This window comes from Equus quagga, chromosome 11, assembly GCF_021613505.1.
Source record: "Equus quagga isolate Etosha38 chromosome 11, UCLA_HA_Equagga_1.0, whole genome shotgun sequence".
Taxonomy (NCBI): Eukaryota; Metazoa; Chordata; class Mammalia; order Perissodactyla; family Equidae; genus Equus; species Equus quagga.
In genome coordinates, this window is record NC_060277.1 from 2,067,967 (window position 1) to 2,094,124 (window position 26,158).

Sequence of the window (26,158 nt, forward strand, 5' to 3'; positions counted from 1 at the left end):
CATGTCCACGCCCAGGATCCGAACCCTGGGCCGCCACAGCGGAGCGCCCGAACTTAACCACTCGGCCACAGAGCCGGCCCCTAACATGTGTTCTCATAGTGTTTTTTGTTCAGTCATTGAGTAAATATTTACTGAGCATTTTTCTTAAAGAAAATTTCTGACTTGGGCCTGAGAATTTCTTTAGAACCATGGGCTTTCAAAATTGGAAGGAACCTTGAAGATCAATTTCCTCACTTCTTAGTCAAGAGAAACCTGAAATCCAAGTGGACGTGTCCAGGGTGGCACCCCATTGGCGGCAGAGCTGCCCAGAGAGCCCAGACCTCGCCTGCTGGTCCCTGGTTCTCTCACCTTGGGTTTGTCCTCTTCCTTCTCCTTCCACAAAAGTGGAATCAACTCAGGTCCCTTTCAGTAGATTTCTCTCCTCAGATGAGCAGCTTTGGGAAGATGTAATGGTAGCAGAAATGCAGAATCTTTAATATTAAACATTTAGAGGAAACGGAAATGTTCTGAATTTCTATCTTTTTCTCTTAAAAAGTAACGTTTTAATTTATATGCCATGAAGTGTCCTCAAGGTTTATGCTTTAAATTTCGTTTGGACACTTTTACCTACAGTATTAATAACTCGTGTTAAAGATGGTTTAGTCATCAGGGCTGAGGGAAACATCGTATTTAAAAAGCTAGTTTTGTGGGGTATATTTTCCCCTAAAATGAGGAAAGAACGTGTATATGTGAAGAAGAAAAGCATTCCATCGCTGAACGACATTTTTCACTGAGCTTTCAATTTTAAGTCTTGTATGACTAGACTGTGAGCTCTTCAGACCAAGATCGGCCACGTGCGTGATCCCTCCCATCGCTTAGCGACTCCCCATGATAGCCCTGTGAGGCATTTCACGTCTTTTATCACCATCAGTCTTTGGGATTGTCTCCAAATCCTTAATGCTTTCAGAGAGCCCGTGCCATGCTGGGACACGGGACAGATGTAGCCGCAGCATTTCCATCTGGAGGATGTCACGTTTCTTAAAAAGACAGAGGCGGATGGTCTGTTGGTTTTGAGGACATTATATCCATATCAGAATGGAGACCAGAGCCTGTGATGTGCATTATTCTGGAGTAAGAATGTGACAACTAGAGGGCTGTGTGGGTTCCCAAAGAGCAGAATTCACTGCTGCTCCCGCCTCGTTGTGGGCATATTACATTAGGCCAAAAATCAACAGCGTACTTTTTCCTGAAAACTAAGGAAAGCGAAGGCCGTGCTTGGTTAATACAAAACAAGCGGGCTCACGTTTGTTCGATGAGGGCCATTTACACGAGCCGCACCGTTCCAGTGTCAAACCTGCCTGTGTTTGAATCCCCTCCTTTTTCTTCCTGAAGCTGCGAGAGAAATCGTCTGGCTGGAAAGAGAAGAGCGAGCCCGGCAGCACTACGAAAAGCACCTGGAAGAGCGGAAGAAGAAGCTGGAGGAGCAGAGGCTGAAGGAGGAGCGCAGGAGGGCTGCGGTGGAGGAGAAGCGGAGGCAGAGGCTGGAGGAGGACAAGGTGAGGACGCCGCCCCCTGGGAGGTGGGGAGGCTCGCCGAGTCAGGAGTGCAGCCCACTGCCCGGGAGACGGTCCACGCACGTGCCGGATGCACAGCAGGACCGTGTCAGAGGCAGCCGCTGCGCAGACGGTCCCGTGAGGGGAGATCGGCGTGGAAGCCGGGCGGGGAACCACGTGCTTGTTGTCGTCGCCACAGTGACTTTAAAAGTCCACGCCTGTGGTCTAATTTGTAACTTGTTTATGTTCCATCTGTCTATATGGACCACTCCAAGTAATTGGGTTTCCATAGGGCTTCACCATTTACAAACGTTTTCACATAGGTTGTCTCATTTCACCCTTACTCAACCCTTGAGTAAGTGTTAATATATCAGTTTTTGTAAACGTGGAATGGGTAAGTTACGCAAAGTCATACAACTCACTGTCATGGGGTCAGAATTACCCACATCCACAGATTCCAAATTCCATTTTCTTAGATGTGGTACCACACATATTTAGCATCTGTTTAAGCTAAGACCTCACTGCTGTGCTTATGTATTGATGAAAGCATCGCAGTCCAGTAGTAAATAAGAAAAGTCATTTTTTTAAGCACCTACCATATACTGAGGGCTGTGTGTGCAGGGACCCAGCGATTTCAGTAACCCTCCCAGGGTGATCTTGTTCTCCCCTTCAGGTGGGCTGTGGAGGTGCAGGCTGCAGTGTCAGTGGCACCTCTCGCTCCACTCTGCCTGAGCTGGGGAAGCCTCCAGCAGCCAGGCTGACTAATCCTCGCTCGCCTCTTCTGTTTAAGGAGCGCCATGAAGCTGTCGTACGGCGCACGATGGAAAGGAGCCAGAAGCCAAAACAGAAGCATAACCGGTGGTCGTGGGGAGGCCCCCTCCACGGGAGCCCCCGCGCCCACAGTGCAGGTAAGCAGGCAGGGCCCGCTTTCAGACCAGCGCTGCCTCCCTGCACAGCCAAGGTGCCCTTTCTCTAAGTGTGAAAAGCAGAAATCCTGCTGAAATGATTAAACTGCAATCACAGCTGCTTCTAGCGTGTGAGGATGAGAGGGAGATGGAGGTAAGAAGATAGGTTCTCTCCCTTAACACAGGCTGCTTCTCTCGCTTGTTACAGAATTCCCTGAAGAGACAAATCTATGCAATGTTTCCAAGTAAACATGCTAGTTTCAGCTCTGCATTATTTTAAATAATTCATCTGCATAAGGGTTTCAGAACTATGGAATAGGTTAACCAGCTTTATCTTTTGCTCTGGAGGAATCATAGTACTGTTGGCTGATCAGAATCAATGCTCTGAGCTGATACTCTGACCCTCAAGTGTATGCAACACTGCTGCCCTGCGAGAGGCAGTGCAGGCTTCCAAAGTAGAAGCGGTAGCAGTCTGAGCTGCTCCCGTGTTCCCTAGCGGACATAATCGTACTGCAATTTGGACGGAGGGAGAGGGTTTATTTTTGTACTGTAAGTTCAGTACACCTTGAGTTTTATAGAGTGTGTCAGTTCTTTTTCATTTGTGTGAGTCTAATAAACTTTTTTTTTAATTTACGTTGAAAAACCATTGTCTTACATTCTGTCCCCAGGTGGTTTTGTTGAGTCGTCATTCACCCTTCTCGATTTAGCAGGCCTGGACCACCACGTCACGACTTTTGGTGGTACTAGAAAACCTGGTACTGACGTCCCTGTGGTTGCTGATTGCTTGCCCGTAGCTAGACCTCAGACTAGGGCCAGTGCATCGCAGCGGAACCACCACCATAGTCACGTGCATGCTTCAGATCCCGTTGCATAGACCAAGATCTGGATACAGCACAGCGTTTCTTAAGTGTGATGATAAAACTCAGGTGACTTAAAGGGCTTGAAATAAAGTAATTCCATATATGTTTCCTTTCTCTTGAAATGATCATTTTGGGTAAAACCTTAAAACAATGTTTCTTAGCTAACCAATTACCTGGGATCCAGGTTCATCCAGTTTGGCTTTCTTTCCCCCATCAACACTGCTGTTGCCACTTTTAGTTTTAATCTAAGTAACTGTGGGTTTCTGTCTGTTTGCCCTGTTCTCTTTCCTTCCCACCGTCCAGTGTATCTTCTGTAACTCCTCTGTTTTAAAAAGTCTAAAAGTGGATTACCATAGCTTACTTTCCTGTGACAGTGAACCACACTGAAAGCTCTTTTTCTTGGCTCTTCACGACCCAGTGTGTGTGGTGGCGCCCATATCGAATCTGTGATCATAAAGATCGTTTACGAGTGAAGTTTCATCCTCAGGATAGCTCTGCGTATTTGTCCCATGTAGAAAAGCTGTCCTGGGATATATTTTTATACACTCACTTATTTTTTACTTGGCTTCATGTTTTTCACATGTATGGCAGAAGTATACTCTGTTACTGATTTTCAGATGATTTTGAGGGGGAACAAATTGCTTAGCTGTAGTCCTTGCTCCCACACCCGGAGTTTAATGCTTGACTTTATTGCTGCTGCCCAGAGCCAGAGCAACCAGTGCTGTGTTGCTGAGCTGTCAGATGAAGGCGTTTTTATAAGGGCTGTGAATTAGAGGAAATGGCTGCTGTACCAGAACAGAGAAGTTTGAAAATAATGGGAATTTGCCAGACTTCTCAAAGGTCAAAATGATCTGCTGTGATCTTGAGAGCAGTGACCAGGCCTTACTCGTTCTGATACCTGTACTTCACACAGCGCCTGGCTCGCGATGTGTCTGCCGACTGACAGGTGCGTCCTAGAATTTAGATTCAATCCAGACTACAGCTGTGTATTGTCTGACTGCTCACACATCAACTAGCGCTAGTTCATAAAACTTTATACCTTTAAACCAATTCTCCATGAATCCTCTTGTGAATTTGTGTTTTGTTCTGTGAAAAAAAGAAAAGATTAAAAATTACTATATTAACTAATATAATAAATACATATTATGCCTTCATCATTTTAACTTCCGGGACAGGCCTGCGTGTAGACAGATGTCCCCCAGCTAACGCATGACATATGAAGGGATACCAGAAAACGTACCACTGTGAAATCGCCGGGAGTGGCTTCTGTCCCTGTGCCCGGAGCCTTACGTCTCATCACTAAGACGTTCCTTTTGATAGTCTGCCCTCAGTCTTTTCTTTATGTTAGGGTTGCCCTAAGAGCCCATCAGTTAAGTGCAAATTTTGAGTCAGAGAAGTGATGTCTTGGGTTTTCTTTAATAATTAAGTTGCTTCGACCACACAGGTGAGTGAGAAGACGGGGATGTCCAGTGTTGGTGGAGACGTGTTCATCCCTGTACATGTAATATGGCCAGAAACGGTTATTCTGTGGGTGAGGTTCTCTGTGCAGTTTCTACTACCGAGGTTAGTCAGACGAGAGGGAGCTGGGATTTGAAGCCTCTCCCACAAGCAATATTTTGGGTTGCTTTTAGTTCTAGAAGAAGCTAACAATAGAAGATAAAACAGAATACAGCAAAACCCCTCCAACTTTGGCTCTTATAGGTCAGAACATCTACCTGCCTGCCAGATGAATGTAGTGGTGAGACTTTTAGGCCTTATGACATGCAGTTATTTTCAGGACACGTGACTTGTGCTAATGAGCATGGTTACAGCTTGGTCCACTGTGCAGACAGCAAAGTAACAGCTGATTTTTGCCGTTTATATGGCTATTTCTCTTCTGACTTGAAGAATGAGGCTAAAATTACTCAGCTGCGGGACAAACAGTCATATTATTCATAAACTTAAAGAACGAATTCTGATTTTCCTTATGCTGCCGTCAGTTGTGTCGGCAGCCGTGTAGGCTGATGCTATGTTTGTAAAGCACACTCAACTCCGTGTTACAGGCTCAGAGATGTGCTTACTAGGAGACCTTTGAAAGAGAAGTGCTATGGTGGCCATCCTTTCCACACCAGGAGAGTTCCCTTTTCTTTCTTTCTTTTTAGTCTTTTTTTCTGTGATGAACTTTAATGCCCGGGTGAAATGACCCTCTAAGCCGCGGTCACAGCAGGCGGACAGGACTTGGCGTTCTTTTTGTGTGAGGGTTTCATTCTGCTTTACCAGCACTGTTATTGCCCAGGGCTCCGACTTTGGGATGTTGTGAATGGCTTCGCGTCTGTGGTCCCCTTTGCTCCGCAGCCTGTCTCCATGACTTTAGTTGCCCTCTGCTGCCGCCCTTTAGTCTTCATCCGTTTGTTGTGTGTAATAACAATATGCTTGAATTTCCTGGCTGAAAACTGGCGAGCTCAATTTTATTTTACCATGTAAGAAAAATGAATTTTATTTCTAGCCTTTAAGTTACCAGTAAAATATCCACTTAGAAAACTGTGCTGCTGTGAAAGATCTAGTAATAGAGCTGGAAGCATCCAGTCCTAGTTTTCCTTCCATCAGTGAAGTAGGAAGCGGCAATCCTGCATGCTGGCTGTCAATTAGCATTATCTCCATTTGTTTTAGATCCAGACAGGCGATCAGTTTCCACCATGAATCTTTCGAAACATGTTGATCCCGTCATTAGCAAGCGGCTCTCCTCTTCATCTGCAACTTTGCTAAATTCTCCAGATAGAGGTACAGTCAAAAGGAAAACAAAGTGTTCTGTTATTTACCTAATGCTTTTTTTCTGGATGTTTACAGATAAAAATAAGCATCTGAAGTTGCTTTCCCTACGTTTCTTAAATAGGAAGAAAAAAACTTCAGAGTAAAAAAGCAGTAAACGGCTGAGCAGCATTTTCCTTGCAACAAGAACGTTCTCATTTTAGAACTTGGCTGAGTGGTTTAGCGGGGATGAAAGTGGTGCTTCTCTCGACCTTTAGTAAATGCGTTCACAGCTCCAGCATCACCCACTTCTCCACCAGCATGCAGACACTCTTTGTCACGAACATCCATCTCACTTCCGTCACACTGTCCTTGACTTTCCGTCTGCACTCCGGACTTCCAGGCTTTGGCCTTCCAAAACACCTTTTGAAATGACTCATGTTGGTAGATTTCATTTTGCTAATGTGTTTCTCATTAACCAGACCTTTCTTACTGCATTTCTTGTGTGTGCGATTGGTTTTTGGCGTTCATTCATTTACTCTTAGGGCTTTGGCCTAACTTCAAGAATACCATCTAAGTCTCCTAAAAATTTTAATAACTCGTAGTTCTCCCATTAACATTGTATTTGAATTTTGAGTTTTATTCATCCTGTGGATTTATAGTATGTGAATCTCGAGTTATTTATAAAACAAAAGTTTTATTTTGCATACTTATATAGAAGGAAAAATCAAGCTTTTAAGATAAGCTGTTTTAGATAACTGAAATGATTTTAAATAAAAAAACCAAAGAATTATGTGCAATATAGAAACACATACTCTTTAAAAGTAACAAATTGTGGTTACTTTGAGTGCTTTCCTAAGAAACTGGGAACAGTTCAGTGTTTATAGTCTTTAAAAAGAATGTAACGTGTACATGTTCTGTGTGTGTGTATGTGTATTTGTGTATTTTGTATTGTATAATATGGTGTTTTTGTGATGTACAATATTACGTGTGCTGATGTTATTTTATAACTAATCTCTTAAAGCACTAAATGTTTGAACAACTTCCTATCTTGCCTTTAACCTAAATCATTCCTTTTTTTAACCTAATTTGCCTAATTCATCGATATTAGACATGTAGTCAAATTAGGGGTTTTTTATATGTTAGAGAAAAGTATTATGAATTAAAATTCCTTTCATAGCCTCTATTTTCAAGCCCTTCCCTTAATACAGCGTAAAACATAGCCCGTGAAGGCTCTTCCTACACTTGTCTGTTCATCTTTTCTTTGGAATTGGCCGCTTAACACTCTAATTTCATACGTCCGTGAACCTGGGTCTCGGACAAACCACAAGTGGGATTTACAGCACTTTTAAGTTAAACCTCACTTGCTGCCTCCTACAGTCCCAAACCTGAAATTGGGGAAGATTGGGAGTGGGGAGATGGGCCCTGAACCAGGCAATATCCTGTCGAGGCTCCTGGGAAGGAGGGTGCTGTGTCAGCTAGAAGTAAGATGCCTGATAGGTCCTGCATGGGGGTGCCTCATAGGATATTACTAAGTCCTGGGAGCTTAGAACTGGGAAAATTTGCTGGATGGTGCATCTCTCCCCTTGGGATGATAGAGCTCTCAGAGGTGAAGGGCCTGACTTTATAGCCTGCAGGCTGATTATTGGAGAAGAGGGCCTGGCACAGAGACCCCCGCCCCTAACCATGTTGTTGCTACACCACATCTTCTGTGCTTACCTTCGTGCACGTGGAACCCTTTCCTTAGATCAACGCTTACTCTGTGCATTCTTCTTTGGGTGAGTTTAAGGGTCAAGGGAAGTTCAACAACCAGTTCATAGCTGGGGCCAGGAGACTGCCCCTCGAACCATGGTGCAGCCCTAGAAAATCCAGTACGAAGCTGGATGGCAGGATAGGAGGAAGAGCAGTAAATTTGGGAGTTCTGCTTCTCCGCCCCCTTATCAAAAGAACTGTGACCCGGTTCCTGGGTCTAACAGGCAGGGTCAGCCTGGAAGGACAGTGTGTCCACCAGGGCCTGCCATATGGTCCAAGAAGCAGGTTTTTTAAGTCAGACGGAACCCTCAGGACAGTGAGGACCGGGCCTTTAGTGAGAACAGAAATTCTTCTGAATTTCAGCTTCTCTGATATAGAAATTTAGGTAATTTAGTTAATTTTCTTTTCTGCTACTTGTTAAAGTTATCCTTTATAATCAAGTGAGACAACATTCTTATCAACTTATCAAATTAGAGGCTTTACAGACTCCTCAGTCAGAGGGTGCACACCGTTGCTAGACTGTGGGAGCCTTCTCGGCTCTCAGCACAGGCCCTGAAGCTGCTGTTGTCCACACGCTGATGCTCTCAAGCTGATCTTCAGCTGGGATGCTCACTGGTTATCACAGATACTGAAGTGTTTCCGTACTGCCTGGTAGACATCCACCTCCACAAGCTGCGCTTCCCTGGCCTCCGGAGCAGTGAGCGGCGTCCCTTAGCTCTGCGCCTGTGATCTGCCGGTTTTAAAATGTTCTGATTATCACACTGAATATAGTGTCACATCGACTGATGAGATGCCCTGAGTTAACGGAAACCTCTGATTACCAAAGCTGTCTGTAATCGTTGCAGTAGAAAGAATATTGCCACTGGAAAGTTTTGCATTAAAAATGTGTTTCTTGTTATCTTAAGTTACCTGCTTAACCAGCTCTTTTCTCATGGAAGAAAAAAAGGGAGTTTGAAAAAAGTAAGAGTGAATTTGCCTCCTCTTTGCTTAAAATTAGTCCCTCCATTTTTTCCTAGAATCATGATCAGAGGACACCCTGGCAGGCCTCAAGCTGAATTCTGCCCACAGACGTATTCTCTGTGACTTGAGCAGGCTTTTTGTTCTTGTTTTAATTTGAATTAATTGCTAAACATTTAAAAAATGGAAGACTTCTGACAACATTTAGTTTTCCTACTTCTAATGAAAAATGAGGATCTGGCAACACTTGCGTGATTACTGCATGGCACGCGTCCTCTGGAACTGAAACAGTGCCTGCTGCTCAGGGAGGAGCGTGGCGGTGCAGACACCTGTGGGGCGTGCCGCCTCTGGTCCAGGTGCTCTGCTGTGGGGACTGTCAGTACCTCATTTTTAAGTACTTAAATAAGATCAATACTATAGAGTTGTTTTGTGAGAATTATTCTCCCCTCCATCAGGAGCTTATCTTAAAATCAGGCCCCTCTACGTGAAAAAATAACAACAACAACTAACCGTCCTGTGCTGACCTTTACTAAAGGGTCGTCTTCGGGAGAGATCTAGCGCTCTCTTGCTCAGGGCACAGTTGTGAAAGTGGTGGAAGTGGAAACAAGTTTCTCCTAGCAAAACCATTCACAGTGTCAGAGCTGTGAAACAAATCTCTTCAGATTTGCTTTAAACACAGGTCAAAGAGGCTTTCTAATGATCTTCATTTGGGGCAAATTCTTTGCTTGATGCCTTAAAAAGACTCACAGAACTAAAGTAATTGAACTTCTTAATCAGGGGGGGAAAGACATCATTTTCAATGGTAAACCTTCTCTGCACTTCTGAGCCAGTCGTCTGTCAGAGTTTATCCGAGAAAAGGAAGCACTCATCTCTTCTTCCCTTTCTCATCTGCTGAAGGTTTTCAGTTAATCCTAATCACTTTTCTCCAGTGATTTTATTCTGTGAATGTATCCTAATTAATTTAGGTTACATTATGCTCTGTTGTTCTCTCTCTCACGCACACACATCTCTCTCTGCCATCCCCTGGTTTATAGTATCTCGTTGTGTGCTCTGTGACCTGTGTGACTATTACAATAGTTTTATAACAAATCTCTTCATTCATGTCATAATGTCAGAAAAGGTTTAATTTAACCATGAAGACTCTCCTAATAAACAGAAAATCGAATGAACAATTCACTAATTCTTAAATTTGCCAGAGCCTTGATCAAAATAGCCACTCTTTTAAAATAAAGTCGGATAATTAAGGTACTCATTGGAGACTGGTACTTCCTTCCAGACAGTAGGAGCAAGTATGTTCTATAACAACATTAAACATTAGTTGGCTTCTATTAAGTGAAACTAATTTCCAGAATTTGAACGTCATTCCTTTGAAATACGACAGATAAAGGTGTTATAAGAGCAGTTGCTCCAGGGGCAAAGGGACTCGCACCGGCTGTCTGTGGTGCAGAATAGATGTGGCCTTGCCAGGTTTGGACAAGTTTAAAGACTTTTATAAGTGATTTGTGAGCGTGTTCTAAACTAGAGATAGTATACGATCACTTTACTGATATTTGTAGGATTTTGCAAGCTTCTTTCCCGGTATTTTTGCAAAGTACCTTCTTTATTTTCATGGGCCATCACTGGAAGCTAACAGTATAGGCAAAGTAATGTATAATTGGCATGTATTTCCTAACACCAGTCTTGCCAAGCCCCAGTATAATTTGGGACCATATGTCATTGTATTACTTTAAATTCATTTTCTAGATTCTTCACACACCCACCCAATATCATGTTTATACTGAATTTTGGCTTTTCTGCTTAATTTTATCTTGTTTAGCTTGACCCTTATCCTCCGCCAAAATTTTTATTTTGTTGCCAAACAGGGACCTGAAAGAGCCTGGCTTGCTGAGTGGAAAAGTCAAAAGGAAATCCATGCAGTGCATTGCATGAGTCCTCTTTCACTTTATTGTGTCTGATTTCACCCAGTGGCCCAAGTAGCAGTTCAGGGAGATCTATCAAAATTGAATGGAGACCCTGTCTATCTGTATTTGTATGTGCATCTAGTCTTGCACTCACCTGCCACAGCCTCTGTTGGAGTTGATTACTGGGGGCACCTAGGAGGCCCTCTGAGTGTGCCCTCAGGCCCTTGCCCATCCTGGGAGGGCAGCAGGTACGACTGGAGCCAGCTACACGTCCCACCCTGTAGTTGAAATGATACTTCTGTTTTGTTACGTGTTGACTCCTGGAGGAAGGTGGTTAGCAAAATCTGAGTGCATAAAACTGTGATACAGAGCCTGCCACAAACTAAACGTCTTGAAGAAAGTTCCCGTTGTGGAGAGCTGCTCCTCTGGGCGGGTTCCTGTCGCCCTGACGCTCGCCAGCTGTCCTCCCTGGAGAGCCTGGGCTCAAAGGCCAGGCCTGGGAAGCGATAGGTGGGATGTGCTGTGCCCTCTGGCCCCTGGAGAGAATACTTCTAACATCTCGCTTATGTGGTGACATTTAGCTCGCCGCCTGCAGCTCAGCCCATGGGAGAGCAGCGTTGTTAGCAGACTGCTGACGCCCACCCACTCGTTCCTGGCCAGAAGTAAAAGCACAGCTGCCTTGTCTGGAGACGCAGGTAAAACCACCGAGGCGCGCTTCCTGGCGAGGTGAAGCCTAGGAAGCATGTCTGCGCCGCCAGTGTTCCTCTGTCTCGTCTCCATCTTCCCGTGTGCTTCTCTTCTCTGGGTGGAAAGGCTTTGGGGATACCCTGTCGGCACTGGTTCCATGCCCCTGGCACTGCTTCCCCTTCGCGTCCATCTTAGCATCTTGCTGGGACGAGATGCAGGCAGACAGAGGATGTCCCGCCTGAGGTCAGGTGGCTTCAGATGCTTCCGTCTGTGCCTTACATGACCAGAAATACCTATCCTTACCTGCCCTTCTTCTCCTGCGTCTGAACAGGTGGTCACAGGTAGACATAAGTTAATATTTGATACCAACGTACAGACTTGGGAATGAAATCAAAGCAGGAGCCCACTTACGCCTGGAGTTTCATAAAGTGGCCGCACACTGGCTACTTAGCCGCCCTGTGTCAGCCTTTTATATGTAATCGAGGAGTAAATGTGCCCTTCCAAAACTCTTGAGAGTTGTGTGAAGGCTAATTATAGTGTTCTTATTTGTTACATACGTTAAAAATACGTAAAATGTGCCAAGTGCTGGTTATCATAATTAGTTGTAACTCCTCTACTTTTTTGAAAGGCAAAACATGTGCTGAATGAACCAATTAATTTAATGAGAAGTTAGTTGGGAGCCTTTCTCCAGCTGGGAGGAAGGATGCACATTCGGCTTTTGGCGGTCCCCCTCACGCGCTGAGTTGATTTGGAGTCTCCCAGACATCTCTGGGCACAGCTGGGACGCCCGTGCCCCAGCCACTAGCGCTCATCTTTGGCACTTAGAAGTGGCGTAGCCTCTCCATCACGTGTCCTCTGCAAGCTCTTCATGCTCGTGAGCCTCTTTGCAGGGAGTGGTTCTTGGTGGCTCTGTGATGTCCTCCCTCTGTGGTGCCCAGTGCGCTAGTATCAGCCCTGGTTCTCACAGTCCTCTGGAGGCGTCCCCACCACCTGCCCCGGAAACCGGCTGCTGTGCCAACTACTGACTCACAGCAGGGCCCCTTAGAGGACAGGCGGGCAGATGTTAAACCTGCTCCTGTACCCCTCCGTCCTCGGCACCCTCGAGCTGCTCCGTGTACACGTGTGCCTGCAGCTAGCTGGGCCTCCGTGTTCTGTGTGTTCTCTGACTGCCTCTCCCATCAGCTGTCACATTGCATCTGAGATTTTCCTGGAGGAAGACTACAGCTCCTCTCAAGATAGTTTATTTCTTAAGCCTGTGAATGTCATACTTTATGCAAGGTGTGAAAGCTTTCTTTACATCCAGCTAATTGAAGAACCTTTAGAACTGCTTCTCGCTCCTGTGTCACAGGCTCTGAACAGCTTGTGGAAACTGTGCTTCTAATCTCCACATTGTGTGTTGTTTTGTCCTAAAGCGCGGCCTCACGGCTAAAAGCAGTGTCCCTCTGCTGTTCCTGTCATCACTAACTCTTGTCCTCTTGCCCTCCCTGTAGTCTCTCCAGCACCTTCTCCCCATTTTCCACCCGTTCTCCCGGCCCGTCTTCCATCATCCTTCTTCACTGTTGTGCTCAGTCAAGGTGCTTTTTACCTGCTGACTCACTTTTTGCGTTGCAACTTCTCCATCCTCCTTTCGGCAGATCGGCACGTTTCCGTGTTGATTTGAGCGTGGAGCAATGCACGGCCGGCCCCTGAGTTGCCTGTTTTATTAATACCTTCCTTAGGTCATTGCATCAATACAGCTTATGTTTGATGAACCAAAGCTGTTGTTTTTTAAACATTTCCATTTGAAATTATATATGTAAACGTCTCGTACGTGTATCCTGTCAAAAACCCTTTCCATCACTTTCATTTCCCACCTGCTCTCCTTGAGGATTTTCCCTTGTCTTCCCATTTTAGTGTTGCCTTGAGTTCTGTTTGTTTTTTGTTTGTTTGTTTTTTGCTGTGGAAAATTAGCCCTGAGCCAACATCTGTGTCGGTCTTCCTGTATTTCGTATGCGGGACGCCTCCACAGCGTGGCGCACCAGTGGTGTAGGTCTGCATCCAGGATTTGAACTTGCAAACCCGGGCTGCAGAAGTGGAGGGCACCAAACTCAACCACTACGCCACAGGGCAAGCCCCGCGTTGAGTTCATTTTATGTGCAAGTGCCCTTGGCAAGAGGATGACCTCGTCGAGAGCCGGGGTGCCAGCAGCAGATGAGAGCAGCCCTCCTGACCCCTAGGGTGTTCGGTGGCTGCAGACTCCCCAAGCAAGTGAAAAGAGCCATTGGAAATTGGAAATCAGTCTGACCCTCTCGTTGGGGCCACTGCTTTTGGTTGGCTTTTCCACGCCCGCTTATTAAAATTCACTTAAAATACGTGTGATTATTAGAGCTCAGGATTAAATGAATTCGTATGTGTAAAATGCTTAGAATGCTACTTGCACATAGAGTCACTCAACAAATGTTATTAAGATTATTATTATTTTACTATGTAATTCTTCTCTGTGCTGCACTCCAGCCACTAGAACTGCATCATCTTTGCACCGTTATTTCACAGGGAAGATTGCGAGTGAGTTAAATTAACACACACCGGCTACCAAGAGGAGAAGGGAATACAGACACTGCAAGACTTCCTCAGAGACATTCCAAAGAGAATTTTCATGTTCAGTAAAACTGCCTTGGGGATACAGAGGGCACTCCGAGGAAAAGAATATATATGTATTGCTCTTCCTGTCCCTTCAGGAGGGCTAGATTATTAGAATAATTGATTTAAAGATTTCCGGTTTGTCAGTAGTTACTGTTCAGAACAACAGTGAATTCATGAAATGTATTCCCTTAGAGGGAATTTACAGTGTGTATTTCAGCCAGACGATGTTTCTTGAGCAATGAAACTTGAGGGTTTCTGTATAGACTGCACTGGAAGGTTTAAGGATCTTGTCATCCTTTGCTTAGCATCACCTCACGCTGTGATAAGGAATGGACTAGAGGCCTGATGAGATTGGCTACATCCAGGGTGGTCTCAGGCAGTAATCACAGACACCCCTGAAATTATTACTCTCCACCAGAGGAAAAAGAAGTCATATTTCTGTGCTGCATTCCTTTTTCAGTGTTGGAGCAGGGCTCTTGTCCCGGGTTTCTCGATCCTTGGGAATGGCCTCCGGCTGTGCCCAGGGCCCCACAGAGGCGACCGGGCCAGGATGTTACTCTTGAAGTGCGTTCGATTGGCTTGGCAGGGTTTCGCATTACTGACCTCTCTCCCTGTCTGGGGGATGCAAAGGCTCTGTGTGGCACTTCAGGAGGGGTTACTTTCAAGTAGTTGCCCTGTGATCGCAGCACCAAGGACCTGCCTTCACCTTCAGGGTCGGAAGCAGAGCTTCATGTCCATTCGCAAGTAAGACGCACGTTCTGCTAAGGAGAACTGAGGGGATGCGAAGGTAGCTTATCCTGAAGAAACAGATTCTGTTTTGAAATGAAAAGGAAATGCAGCCTCCAGTCCCTTCACCACCCAGACCATCAGTGGTGACCAGAGGGTACCGCACTGGATGAAAGAGAGCACACGAAGGAAGAGGCAGTCTGATCGACTGTCTGTAGATTAAACCAAAATCACAGATGTTCTTTGAGCTCTACGATTCTGAAATTAGGATTACCCCAAATTTGTCTTGTGAACTTTTGAGTTTTTAATTTATTAATACTATCGTATTCAGTCGACACAAAATCCTCCCTTTGAAGGATTGTACGATGGCTAGAGTTGGGTGGAGTCACTTTATAACATGGTGCAAAGACATATTCTCCTCAGTAGTCATGTTTAATTGTCGTATTTTTTGCTGGAAAACAAAATTTCTGGATGAGATCTGAAATTGGACCTTGGCTCCTTAGTGCCCACACTTGAGACACCTATGCATCCTTGTCAGAATTTCTTTAAACCCATTGTCACTCAGAATCACTTGGCTAATGACAGCGTTTCTTTGAAGTCAAGTTATCAGAAACTGTACGTGGTTTTTCAGAAAATATTCCATCTTGAGAAAACCTGTAAAAGCTATTCATGATTTGACCTTATTTTTGGTGGTTCTAACCTATTTATGTTCTATTCACCGTCTAAAACGCTCACATCTCGTCTGTCCCCGTGTCCTCTCCTGCTGCTGCTTGTGAACCGTCAAATGCCGTGGCTTCTGGGAAGACCCAGAGCAGGCATTTGATTTGCCTTTAAATAGATAAAACATTTACAGAATTTTTTTTCTGGAAATTATTGGTTGTCCTTGTAACAAGTCTTAACACCTGTGGAGACTTGGTCATTGCACGTTTTAAAGATGCGGCTGCTTGTCCCTGCTGGCTGCTGGCTCGACTCCTGCGGCAGCTGTAGGGAATCTTGCTTGCCTGCTTGCTCGCTTCCTGTCTTTATGCCTTTTGTTCCATCTTAAAGCTAATTAGGAAAAAGCTGATTATAAACCAGTCATAGACAAAAATTATCGCTAATGTAGCGTTTTACCAGAACCATCAATTTATAGGAATAGAAGGCCATTGCTTTCCATCGTCATTAGATTACATCTGTATCTTTAATCCGTGTTTAAGTAGCCAGATAGCTTATATATTCCAGATTTTTCGTCTGGACATGCCTTCCTTTTGGACACTGTAAACTGGCAGGGCTGTGAGGACAGTTGAGGGTGATGGTTCTGGACGCCTCTGGGTAATGACACCTTCTCCCTGCTTTTCTCTCTGTCTCTGCTTTGCTCCTTGTCCCGAACCTGCTCTTGCCCTTCCTTCTGCTGCTCCTCTGGCACCCTTGTGTGTAAAGCAGCCCCCTGCACCCTAGTTATCCCCATTTGTCCTCGTTCAGCATCTTGCAGCCCCATCAACATCATGCCCTACAAAGCTGCACACTCTAGAAATCCGATGGAGCGACCAAAATTCTTTGTAACGCCGCCCGAGGGCTCTGCGCGGAGGAGGACTGTCCATGGCACAGTGGTGAGTAGTGTTGGGAGCCGCTGGGCGCTCTGCACACTTTCTGTGCGGAGCAGATGCCACCCCAAGGCCCACTGTGGGTGTCAGGAAGACCAGGGGTGGCGACCTCCACCGTCCCATCCATCCACCCATCTGGGATCTGGCTGGCTGGGTGGTCACGTCCTCACGCTCCCTCTCCACTTGGGGATTTTGTTCCCCCTAAGAATCTGAAGATGAAATTGTTCTCTGTTCAAATGTGTAAACATGCATGGAATTGTATTTGTCTTCATCAATACAAATAAGTGCGCTGCCAGCATACTTCTGTTTTTGAAAGTAAGGAAACCTGTGAGGCCTGGGCTGCTGCCTCTGCATTTCATTCCAGCCAGATCCAGAAGCTGACAGACCTCTAACCAGTGTTCACTGAAAGCAATATAAAGAATTTTTATCTGCTTAGCACTTAGTCCCTGTCAGGGCCCAGATCTTAAGATATGGTGACAAAGTATCTTGAAAACACTAGTTATTTGCTAAGTAACTAATTCTTGAAAAGCCAATAGGCTGTGCTACAAACTCAGATTTTACAAGTAAAGAATATAATACACATCCTGGTTATTCCTGGAAGGAGGCTGAGCTGGGGTTAATTTCCACTGTGCCGTAAAGGCACTGATGTAACTTGTGTGTCTCCAGGAATCTCTCTTCTTCTTTGATTTAAACTGTGCATGTTTGGTATCCGATGAAAGATATGGGCCTTGTTCTGTGGTCTTCAGACACCATACTTCAGTCTGAAAGGACTCGCCAGTCAACCAGAAGGTCTTGTCTCTCTCCCATGGTAACAGCATGACCGAGTTAATGAAAGGCTGGAACAGTTTTTTTAGATCTTAACTTCCCAGAGCAGTTCAGATTTATAAAGCTGATGGGCCCTTAAAAGGGTTTTGCTTAGGCATTTTAGGATAATTCCAGGGTTGTGAGAGCGTGATGGCTTTGCCTGCGGGCAGTTTTTCAAGCCCGTCAGGCGTTAGGGAGTCAGCGTGTAATTCCTGCTTGAGTCAGACCCCCAGCCCTTCAACCAAACGGGGAGCTGCCCTGGGGTGTCGGGAAGGTGTCCCTCACTCGCATGTTGCTGCTTCAGAGATCCCAGCCATGGACAGAAAGCAGCAGTTAAGCAGAACAGCTTTGGCCCCAAAGGTTGGGCACTTATTGGGGAGGGGAAAGCGTTACCGAAGTAGAAATATCTTGTTGTGGATGAAAACAAAAATTAACACTCCAAGAGGAGAGGAGGAGAGCTCACCCTTGGCCAACCTATTCACTGAGGTTCTCATCGCATGATCCAGTCTCCACTTTCCCACGTTTTATTTTTTTAATGCCTTCCTTTTCTGTATTTGATCTATGGGCCTTCTTTTCTCCTCTTTACAACCAAAAATTTAGGTAAATACCTATTGCCAGAAAATGACTCTACAAGTCATGTGTACCCCAGAATGGCACCATGGACTCCAGCCGAGTACCAGCCACATGTGGCTGCTGAGCACTCGAATGGTGGCCAGTGAGGCCAACAGACCAAGTTTTACCTCTGTTTTTAAAAATGTTTAATTATAGCAAAAAACATATAACAAAATTTCCCATCTTAGCCATTTTTAAGTATATGGTTCAGTAGCATTAAGTGTGTTCACACTGTTATACAGCCAATCTCCAGAACTTTTTAAATCTTGCAAAACTGGAACTATACCCATTAAACAGCTCCCTGTTTCCTTCTCCCCAGACCTTGGCGACCACCATTTCTCTTTCTGTTTTGGTGGATTTGACTACTTTAGACGCCTCATGTAAATGGAATCTGACAGTGTGTGTCTTTTATGACTGGCTTATTTCACTTAGCAGAAAGTCGTCAAGGCCCGTCCATGTTGTAGAATGTGACAGGATTTCTGTTCTTTTTAAGAAGGCTAGTAATATTCCATTGTATGCACATATGTATGTATGTGGATGTATTTATTTGCACACGTGCATCTGTGTGTGTACACACGTTTATTAATCTGTTCATCTGTTGATGGATGCTTGAGTTGCTTCTGCCTCCTGGCTCTTGTGAATAGTTGTGCTGTGCACGTGGGTGTGCAAATATCTCTGAGATCCTACTTTCCGTTGTTTTGTACCCAGAAGTGGGATTGCTGGGTCGTATGGTAATTCTATTTTTAATTTTTTGAGGAACTGCCATGCTGTTTTCCATAGCAACTGCACCATTTTACTTACACTTCCACCGACAGTGCACAAGCATTCCAGTTTCCCCACGCCTTCGCCAACACTTTTTATTTTGGGGTTTGGTTTGTTTTGTTTTTTTTATAGTAGCCATCTTAATGTATGCGAAGCGATACCTCATTGGGCTTTCAATTTGCATTTCTCTAATGATCAGTGATGTTGCGCATCTTTTTATATGCTTGTTGGCTATTTGTATATCATCTTTGGAAAATATCTATTCAGCTCCTTTGCCCATTTTTTAATCTTAATCTTTAATTTTACTTTTTTAATCTTCAACTTTATTTTAATTCTTCTTGTGGAGTTCTAGGAATTATTCATATACTCTGGATCTTAACCCCTTAGCAGATATGATTTGCAAATGTTTTCTGCATTCCACAGGCTACCTTCTTGCTCTGTTGATTGTGTCCTTTGATACAGGAGTTTTTAAGTTTGATGTAATCCCATTTGTCTCTTTTTGCTTTTGTTGCCTTTTGGTGTCATTCCAAGAAATGACTGCCAGATCCAATGGCATGAAGCTCCCCTATGTTTTCTTCTAGGAATTTTATAGTTTTAAGTTTTACATTTAGATCTTTAATCCATTTTGAGTTAATTTTTGTATGTGGTGTAATGTAAGGGTCCAGCTTCCTTCTTTTACGTGTGGATATCCAGTTTTCCCAGCAACATTTGTTGAAGAGACTGTCTTTTCCCCATTGAGTGGTCTTGGTGCCCTTGTCAAGGATCCTTTAACTGTATATGTGAGGGTTTATTTCTGGACTCTCTGTTCTGTTCCATTGGTCTATATGTCTGTCTTTCTGCCAGTGACACACTGTTTTGATTACTGTAACTTTCTAATATATTTTGAAACCAGAAAGTGTGAGACTTCCAACTCTGTTCTTTTTCAAGATGGTTTTAGCTGTTCAGGGTCCCTTGAGGTTCCACGTGAATTTAAGATGGATTTTTCTATTTCTGTGAAAAATGGCATTGCATTTTGATAGGGATTGCATAGCATCTGTGGATTGCTTTGGATAGTACTGACATCTTAACAATAATAAGGCTTCCAGTCCGTGAACACAGGATGTCTTCCCATTTATGTGTCTTAATTTCTCTCAGCAACGTCTCCTGGTTCTCCTTGCACAAGACTCCTACCTCCTTGGTTAAGTTTATGCCTCAGTGTTTTGTTCTTTTGATGCTGTTGTAAATGGAAATGTTTTCTTACTTTCTTTTTATTTAAGTTTAACTAATTTAGATCTAAATTCAAACAGCCACTATTCGGCACCTGAAATATGTTTTGTGAGACTGAATTTCCTTTTTAATTTTATTTACATTTAATTAACTTAGATCTAAATTCAGATAGCCGAATGTGGCTAGTGGCTGCCACTGGGAAGTGCTGCCTCGGGGCCTCTGTCTGCGTGGTCTCCCTTGAAGGTGATTTGTATCTAACTCTAACTGTAAAATTGAAGTCCTTGTGCTGCCGGTAAGCTGTCAGACCAGTGACACGGGCAGCTTGCTGTTCATGTTCCAGCTCAGCCTCGGGGAGAGATGACTGCGCAGACCGCTGGCTGTTTGCTCAGCTCAGGATGGGAATCAGGAGCACCTGTCTAGGTACATACAGGTGTGGTACCCAAACAGGTGACTGGGTACAAGACCAGTGAAAAGCCATTAAAAAGAACTAAGAGTGAAGACATCCCCCTGCCTGGAGGGTGTTATCTCAGTAGTGAGCATTTTTCCAGCCGGCCCTGGCCCCGGCATTCCCTGACGCCTGTCTTATCCCGGCACAGGTGATGGATTCATCCCCAAAGGCTCCACACCACAGATCACCCTTCCTGACTGATTTCCCCATTCAGTTCTCTTCTCGATCTGACTGCAGCCCAGTTAAAATGTTTTGAGAAAAAGGAAAAAAAGCTACTCAAGGTGCTTGACCCCAGCCTCGTTTGGGAAGAGCCCTGGGCCTTCCACTCTGGGGGCTGATCTGCCAGAGGCGCAACTACCACCCTGGACACCTGCACGGGGGTCTCTATGGTGGCTGCCGCTTCTGCCCCCCAGGACTACAGCTGTGCTGCAGGGACCAGAGGTGGGGGCAGAGGGTGGGCATGCAGCCACAAGAGGTGTGGAGCTGGCACACACCTTGCGAAGCCCTCTCCTGCCCCTATCTTCATTTGTTTCATTTAGAAATCCTGGGAAGACATCAAGTATTATGGACACTTAGATGCTTTCCCCTGCCTATATCCCAGTCCATCGACTAGGATGCTACTAAGGAAAATGGGGACAGGAACAGTGAAGGGGACAAAAGAGAAGGGAGCGGGGAGTTGGAGCTGGAGCCAGGCGGAGAGGAGAGAGGAGAAGGCTCAGCACCAGCCAGCCCTGAGCCTGGGCACTACTCCGCCCCTTCCCTAGCCCTGGCGGTCTGCGGTCCTGCAGGGGTCCCCAGAGCAAAGGGCTGACGGGCGCTCACACAGGGGCCTGCTCACACCCCGCTCCCACCACGAACAGTGTCGGCCAGTGTCAGAGGCTGGGTGAGTCCCCTCGGCCCTGCGCTTCCTTTAGTCTGGGTGACTGTAGACACATGTCTCTGCATTTCCTCTCGCCCATTTGGACTTGGGACAAGTGTCGTCACTCTGGCTCAACCCCTAGTTGGCCGTCAGAGGAGGGTGGGTGGTTTGGCCACCATGAGATTTCAGTCTCATCCCTAGTGAAAAAGACTAAAAGTAGCTAGAGTTCCTCACCTTGAACCTGACTTTCCTTCGAGAGCCAGAGGACACCAGGTAAGGAAGGGCTGGTTGGATAACATCAGTGCAAAGAAAATAATGAATTAATGTCTGATACAGCGATGTGTACGTTAAAAAAAAAGACTGAGCGACGGTATGTTTTGGGGTGAAAAAGGAAAAGGGCTAAAGAATTTAAAAAGATAAAGGTGTGGAAAAAGAAAAAACCTGGATGTGAGTTTTATGTTCACATTGGTGTGGGTCAAACCGGACGATGAGCTTCTGCTCCAGGTAGTTCAGACACACAGTGTGGCTGCTTTCCAAAAGGATGAGTGGTTTTGTTCGTTTGTTTTTACAAATATAACTCCAAATCACACATCCAGAACCTCCTTATTGGTGTCACATGGTGTCAACTCAGGTATAATGTTCGGTTTTAAGCTAACAAGGGCCTTTTGTTGGGGGTTGGATATATACATGAGAGAGATGGGAAACTTCCAGAAAGTCATTCAATGGTTGCAGCTCCTGACTTAGTTGAGTTGCTGAATGTGGTTGTCCCACTCCTGAAAAACCTGATTCCTGTGTTTCTCTGAATTTAGGGCTCTAAAAGAGAGAGGGAGCGAGACAACGTTCCCTCCCACCCGACAGCTGGCGTCCGAAGGGCTCTGTCCCCGTCACATCCGAAAGCCAGGCCACCGGCTCCCTCCCGACTCTGGTGAGTGAGGCAGGCAGGCTGGCGGCTGCTCGCGCTGGAGGCTCAGCAGCCTCCGTCCCCTCAGAGGAGCTGTTCCGCCACTTGTTGGCCTCGACATAGGGAAGAAGAAAGAAACCTGGAGAGAGCCTCTAAAGTGAACGTGTGTGCGTCTGCCATCAGGGAAGACAAAGGCACAAAGCTGAAGACCGTCATTCCTTTCCATATGGGTGTCTGGGACCATCACATGGTGGGGGGGCGGGGATGGACAGTTCCAGAAAGCCTGTGCTGATGTGTCCCCTTCTCTGCCCTTGGTCTGTCGCCCAGGCTCCCATCCAAGTCCTTCCCTCACCTGCCCGGCACACCCAGACCAGCATCCACCCTGCCTCCCAGCTCAGCCAAGGCTGCACCCTCGCAGGCCTGGCCCCCCTCACCTGGCAACATCCGCCCTGTCAAGAGAGAAGCTGGGGTGCAACCTGAGAGAAAAGAGCCTGAGGAGGAGCCTCAGGCAGTCGCCAGTGAGCCCTGGCCAAAGGGCAGAGCACCCCTAGTGAAGGTGGAGGAAGCCACAGTGGAAGAGGGGACACCGGTGGAGGCAGAAGCCGCCCCCGGTAAGGGCCCCTGGCTGGCAGGAGTGGGTGTTGGCTCTCTTTACTTGCTCTCCCTTTCTCCTGCATTGCCTTTACTCAGCTTTTTTTTTTTTTCCTTATTGGGAACTTATAAATTTCACTCTGAGGCTAATTTTGGGGCCTTAGGTAATTTCCTTACATATAAAGAAAGTAGAATCATACATCCCAAAGCCTATGGTTGGAGCCGCAGCCCATGAACCCAGGCGTGGCTTCTGATTCCTTTCACTGGCTGAGCCCCGTGTTTCACACTGCGTGCCTTTAGAGCATGGCGTCAGACCCACGTGTATTAGTTATCTATTGCTGTGTAACAAATTGTCCCAAAACTTTACAGTTTAAAACAACGACCAGTGGTTATCACGTCTCCTGGATCCTTGGGTGAGAAATCTGGGAGCAGTGTAGTTGGGTGGTTGGTGGCTGTTGGTGGCTTGCCTCCATTTCACGACACATGTGCCGCTCCAGAGGGTTGCTTGCTTGACGTTCTCAGTCTGCCTGCCTGTTCCGCTGGCTCCCCCCAGAGCGCGCGATCTGGGAGAGAGTCGTGAGGAATCCACAGTGCCTTTTACACCTAGTCTCAGACGTCACACACACACGTCACAGTTTCTGCCGTCTTCTCTTCATGGAAGCGAGTCAGTAAGTTCAGCTCACTCCCGTGGAGGGGATTCATCTCTGCCTTTTATAGGGAAGATTTTCAAAGAATCGATGGAAATATTTTTAAGCCCCCTCATCTGTGGTGTCTCAAACTACAGAACCTTGGCCCTACCTCAGACCTACTGACTCAGAATATGGGGTGGGGCCCCGGCACTCTGAAGGGTACTGAGCTCGCAGTTGACTCGTGTGCAGGGTTGGCAGATAACTACAGAGGGGCCAGTCATCACCCTCCTCCTGTGCGGGCGGGAGTTGAAGGACCCTGCTCAGCCTGTGCGCTTCACCAGGGTCAGAACTTTCTCCAAAAGACCCCGAGGCTCTCCTCTCTGCCAGGCTAATCAAATGCCGTTTAGAAGTTTAAAATCACCTGGAACTAGGCCTGTGCTATTTCTCGTTGAAAATTGTCTGCATTCAAACGTTTTCTTGTTAAGACTTAATTTGGAGACAGAGCAGGTCAGGGCAAAGAAAAAATGGATGTTCAAGATGATAATGTGGTTGGAGGGGGAGGAGCCCCACATTTGCATGGGAGAAGGGAGGAAGGCCAGAGAGCATCCTGAGGGTAAAGGAAAACCTGTGGGAGCAGGAGGAGGAACGGAAATCCTGAGAGGAGGGCCTGGAGTGGTCGGGTGCCGAGACAGCGCCTCGCTCTGCGGCCTCCGTGGGCTCCCTGCTCTGCCGGCTCTGTAGGCCTTTCTCCCGAACCTGAGTGAGTCGGAGAACATCTGCTTCCATCTTGCTTCTTTGCATCAGGACTGACAGTGGAGGCCCAGGATGGGTGAGGGGCACGAGGGCCAGCTCCTCCCATCTCAGCCTGGAGATGGCTCTGGGTAGACAGCAGGGACCACCTCACTGGGTGTTAGCTTCCGGGCCTGACGGTGTGGACGCTGAGGAGGCTCGCAGGAAGGCTTTCATCCTCTCGTGACGAGTAGTCACTCAGGAGAGGGAGTTTTTTAAATGTAGTGAAAGGCAAATGAAGGATCCCATCCTCTCTTTGCTCAGGGTGCCACTCCCCACCCAACCTAAGGTGAGGCTCTGTAGTCGGTACTCATTCGACGAGTGTTAACCGATTTAACGTCTGAGAATCAGGCCAGGTGAAGAGCGGGCCCTTGACGGGATGGCTCACTGAGACAGGCAGCTTTTTGTTACCTGTTGCTTGGTTCCAGAGACTGCAGTGAAACTGGGAGAACCCACGGTGATAAACATTCCCTTTTCTTTATAATGATGCATTCTAGGCCTGGGCTGTGGGGAATGCTTGTTTTCATTTTGTTCTTTGGGTTTTGTTTCCACTTGGTTCTTTCCTTGTACCTGTTTGTACAGCTGCTCCAGCCGCAGCCCCGGCCACCACCTCGGCCCTGGTCCCAGCCCCAGCTTCAGCCCCTGCCCCGGTCCCAGGCCAGCCATCCACTGTGACTGCCAGCACTTCTCCTAAGACCTCTGCAGGCACCACCGACCCAGAAGAGGCCACGAGGCTGTTAGCTGAGAAGAGGCGGCTGGCCCGCGAGCAGAGAGACAAGGAGGAGCGGGAGCAGCGCGAGAGGGAGCAGCGGGAGAGGTGAGGGAGGGCCTGCTCCTTGCTGGGATCAGTGGCCTCACGGCGTCCCTGGATTAGGCCTCGGGCCTGGAGGCCAGAGGCAACGATGGTGATGAAGGGAGTGGACTGGGTGTTCAGGGCTACTCTTATCTGGGGTTCCTCTGACCACTAAGTGATATTTGTTAAATCACTTTTTCTTATTATAATGAAAATACATTATTAATGGAGAAAGGTTTAAAGAAAAAAAATTTATCCATGATCTTACCAGTTTTCAGTAACTGTACATTTTGGGCAATCCTTTCCAGTCTCTGAACAGTATGTGGGTGTATATAGGTACATAAACACACACACGTATTTATGTAATTATGCCCGCGATAGAGGTGCAGTTGTACGCTCTGAGTTTTTCTTCTTAGCATATCTTTAATCCCCATGTTTCTTCATCATCTAATTATTTTAAAGCTGTGTCGTAAGAGTCCATGTTCTCTTCCTTCCAGAGCTCCTCTCAGAGGGTAGCTGGGTGGTGAGCGGCCCAGGACTGACAGGCAGCATGCTGGGTGCTTCCTTAGCCAGTGTCCTCCTGGGCTGACGAGGCCAGCACAGTGTAACTGTCCTTCAGATCAGCACACACAGCCCCGTGCTTGGCCACCACCCTGGCTGTCCGCCCTTGGTCCCAGCAGGGAGCCTGCGTGGTCCACCACCCTGCCTGTCCTGTGACAAAACGTTATAACCTTTATTCATTTAAAAGATTTTCCCTTTTTTTTTTTGGTGGGAGGCGGCTTCCAATTTCTTGCTAAAAAGTCACATTATTGGATTAAACAAGTCTCAGCCTTTAAAGATAATTAAATTGCAGATCCTTTTAAAAAACAAGCTTTCCTCCGGAAGGCCGGGTGGTGCAGTGGTTAAGTTCACACACTCTGCTTCAGCAACCCAGGTGTCATGGGCCCAGATCCTGGGTGCAGACCTAGCACTGCTTATCAAGCCATGCTCTGGCGGGGTCCTACATAAAATAGAGAAGATGGGCACAGATGTTAGCTCAGGGACAATCTTCCTCAAGCAAAAAGAGGAAGATTGGCAACAGATGTTAGCTCAGGGACTATCTTCCTCACCAAAAAAAAAAAAGCTCTCCTCAAAATATTAGTGGTTGCATTTGCTTCTGTCTGCCAGAATGCAGCACGAGGCTGGGAAGATGCGAGGAGGAGTAGAGGGCGGCCCATGTTTTGTCCCTGAACGCTACATCCGGGGAGGGTGTTCTGTCAGACCTCTGAAGGAACCTCCTTGAGGTGGTCGGTCACAGCCTCTCTTAAGGGGATCCTCTCGTGTGCCTTTGCTTTGTTTTTGTCTTTTTCCAGACAAAAGGGGGAGGAATTGGCTCAAAAGGTGGCTGAGGAGAGGATGCGCCGGGAGGAGGAGTCGCGGCGGCTGGAAGCTGAACAGGCCCGCGAGCGGGAGGAGCAGCTGCAGCGGCGCCAGCGCGAGGAGGCCGCGCGCGCCCAGAGGCAGGTGGGTCCC

The 26,158-nt window shown here is 46.5% G+C and overlaps 1 protein-coding gene across 7 annotated transcripts in view; it reads left to right on the forward strand.

The window, feature by feature from the left end:
* Positions 1-26,158, forward strand: part of MAP7 (microtubule associated protein 7) — a 126,184-nt gene that overhangs the window by 85,472 nt on the left and 14,554 nt on the right. For 2 of the 7 annotated variants that reach the window (XM_046675385.1, XM_046675389.1), the window contains exons 4-12: positions 1,372-1,535; positions 2,323-2,440; positions 5,947-6,057; positions 11,216-11,329; positions 16,089-16,258; positions 21,753-21,868; positions 22,172-22,455; positions 24,436-24,670; positions 25,999-26,149. In XM_046675385.1, coding sequence (XP_046531341.1) covers positions 1,372-1,535; positions 2,323-2,440; positions 5,947-6,057; positions 11,216-11,329; positions 16,089-16,258; positions 21,753-21,868; positions 22,172-22,455; positions 24,436-24,670; positions 25,999-26,149 — 1,463 coding nt within the window. The remainder of the gene's footprint in view (positions 1-1,371; positions 1,536-2,322; positions 2,441-5,946; positions 6,058-11,215; positions 11,330-16,088; positions 16,259-21,752; positions 21,869-22,171; positions 22,456-24,435; positions 24,671-25,998; positions 26,150-26,158) is intronic. The other 5 variants (XM_046675386.1, XM_046675388.1, XM_046675390.1 and 2 more) reach the window with 5 other exon arrangements.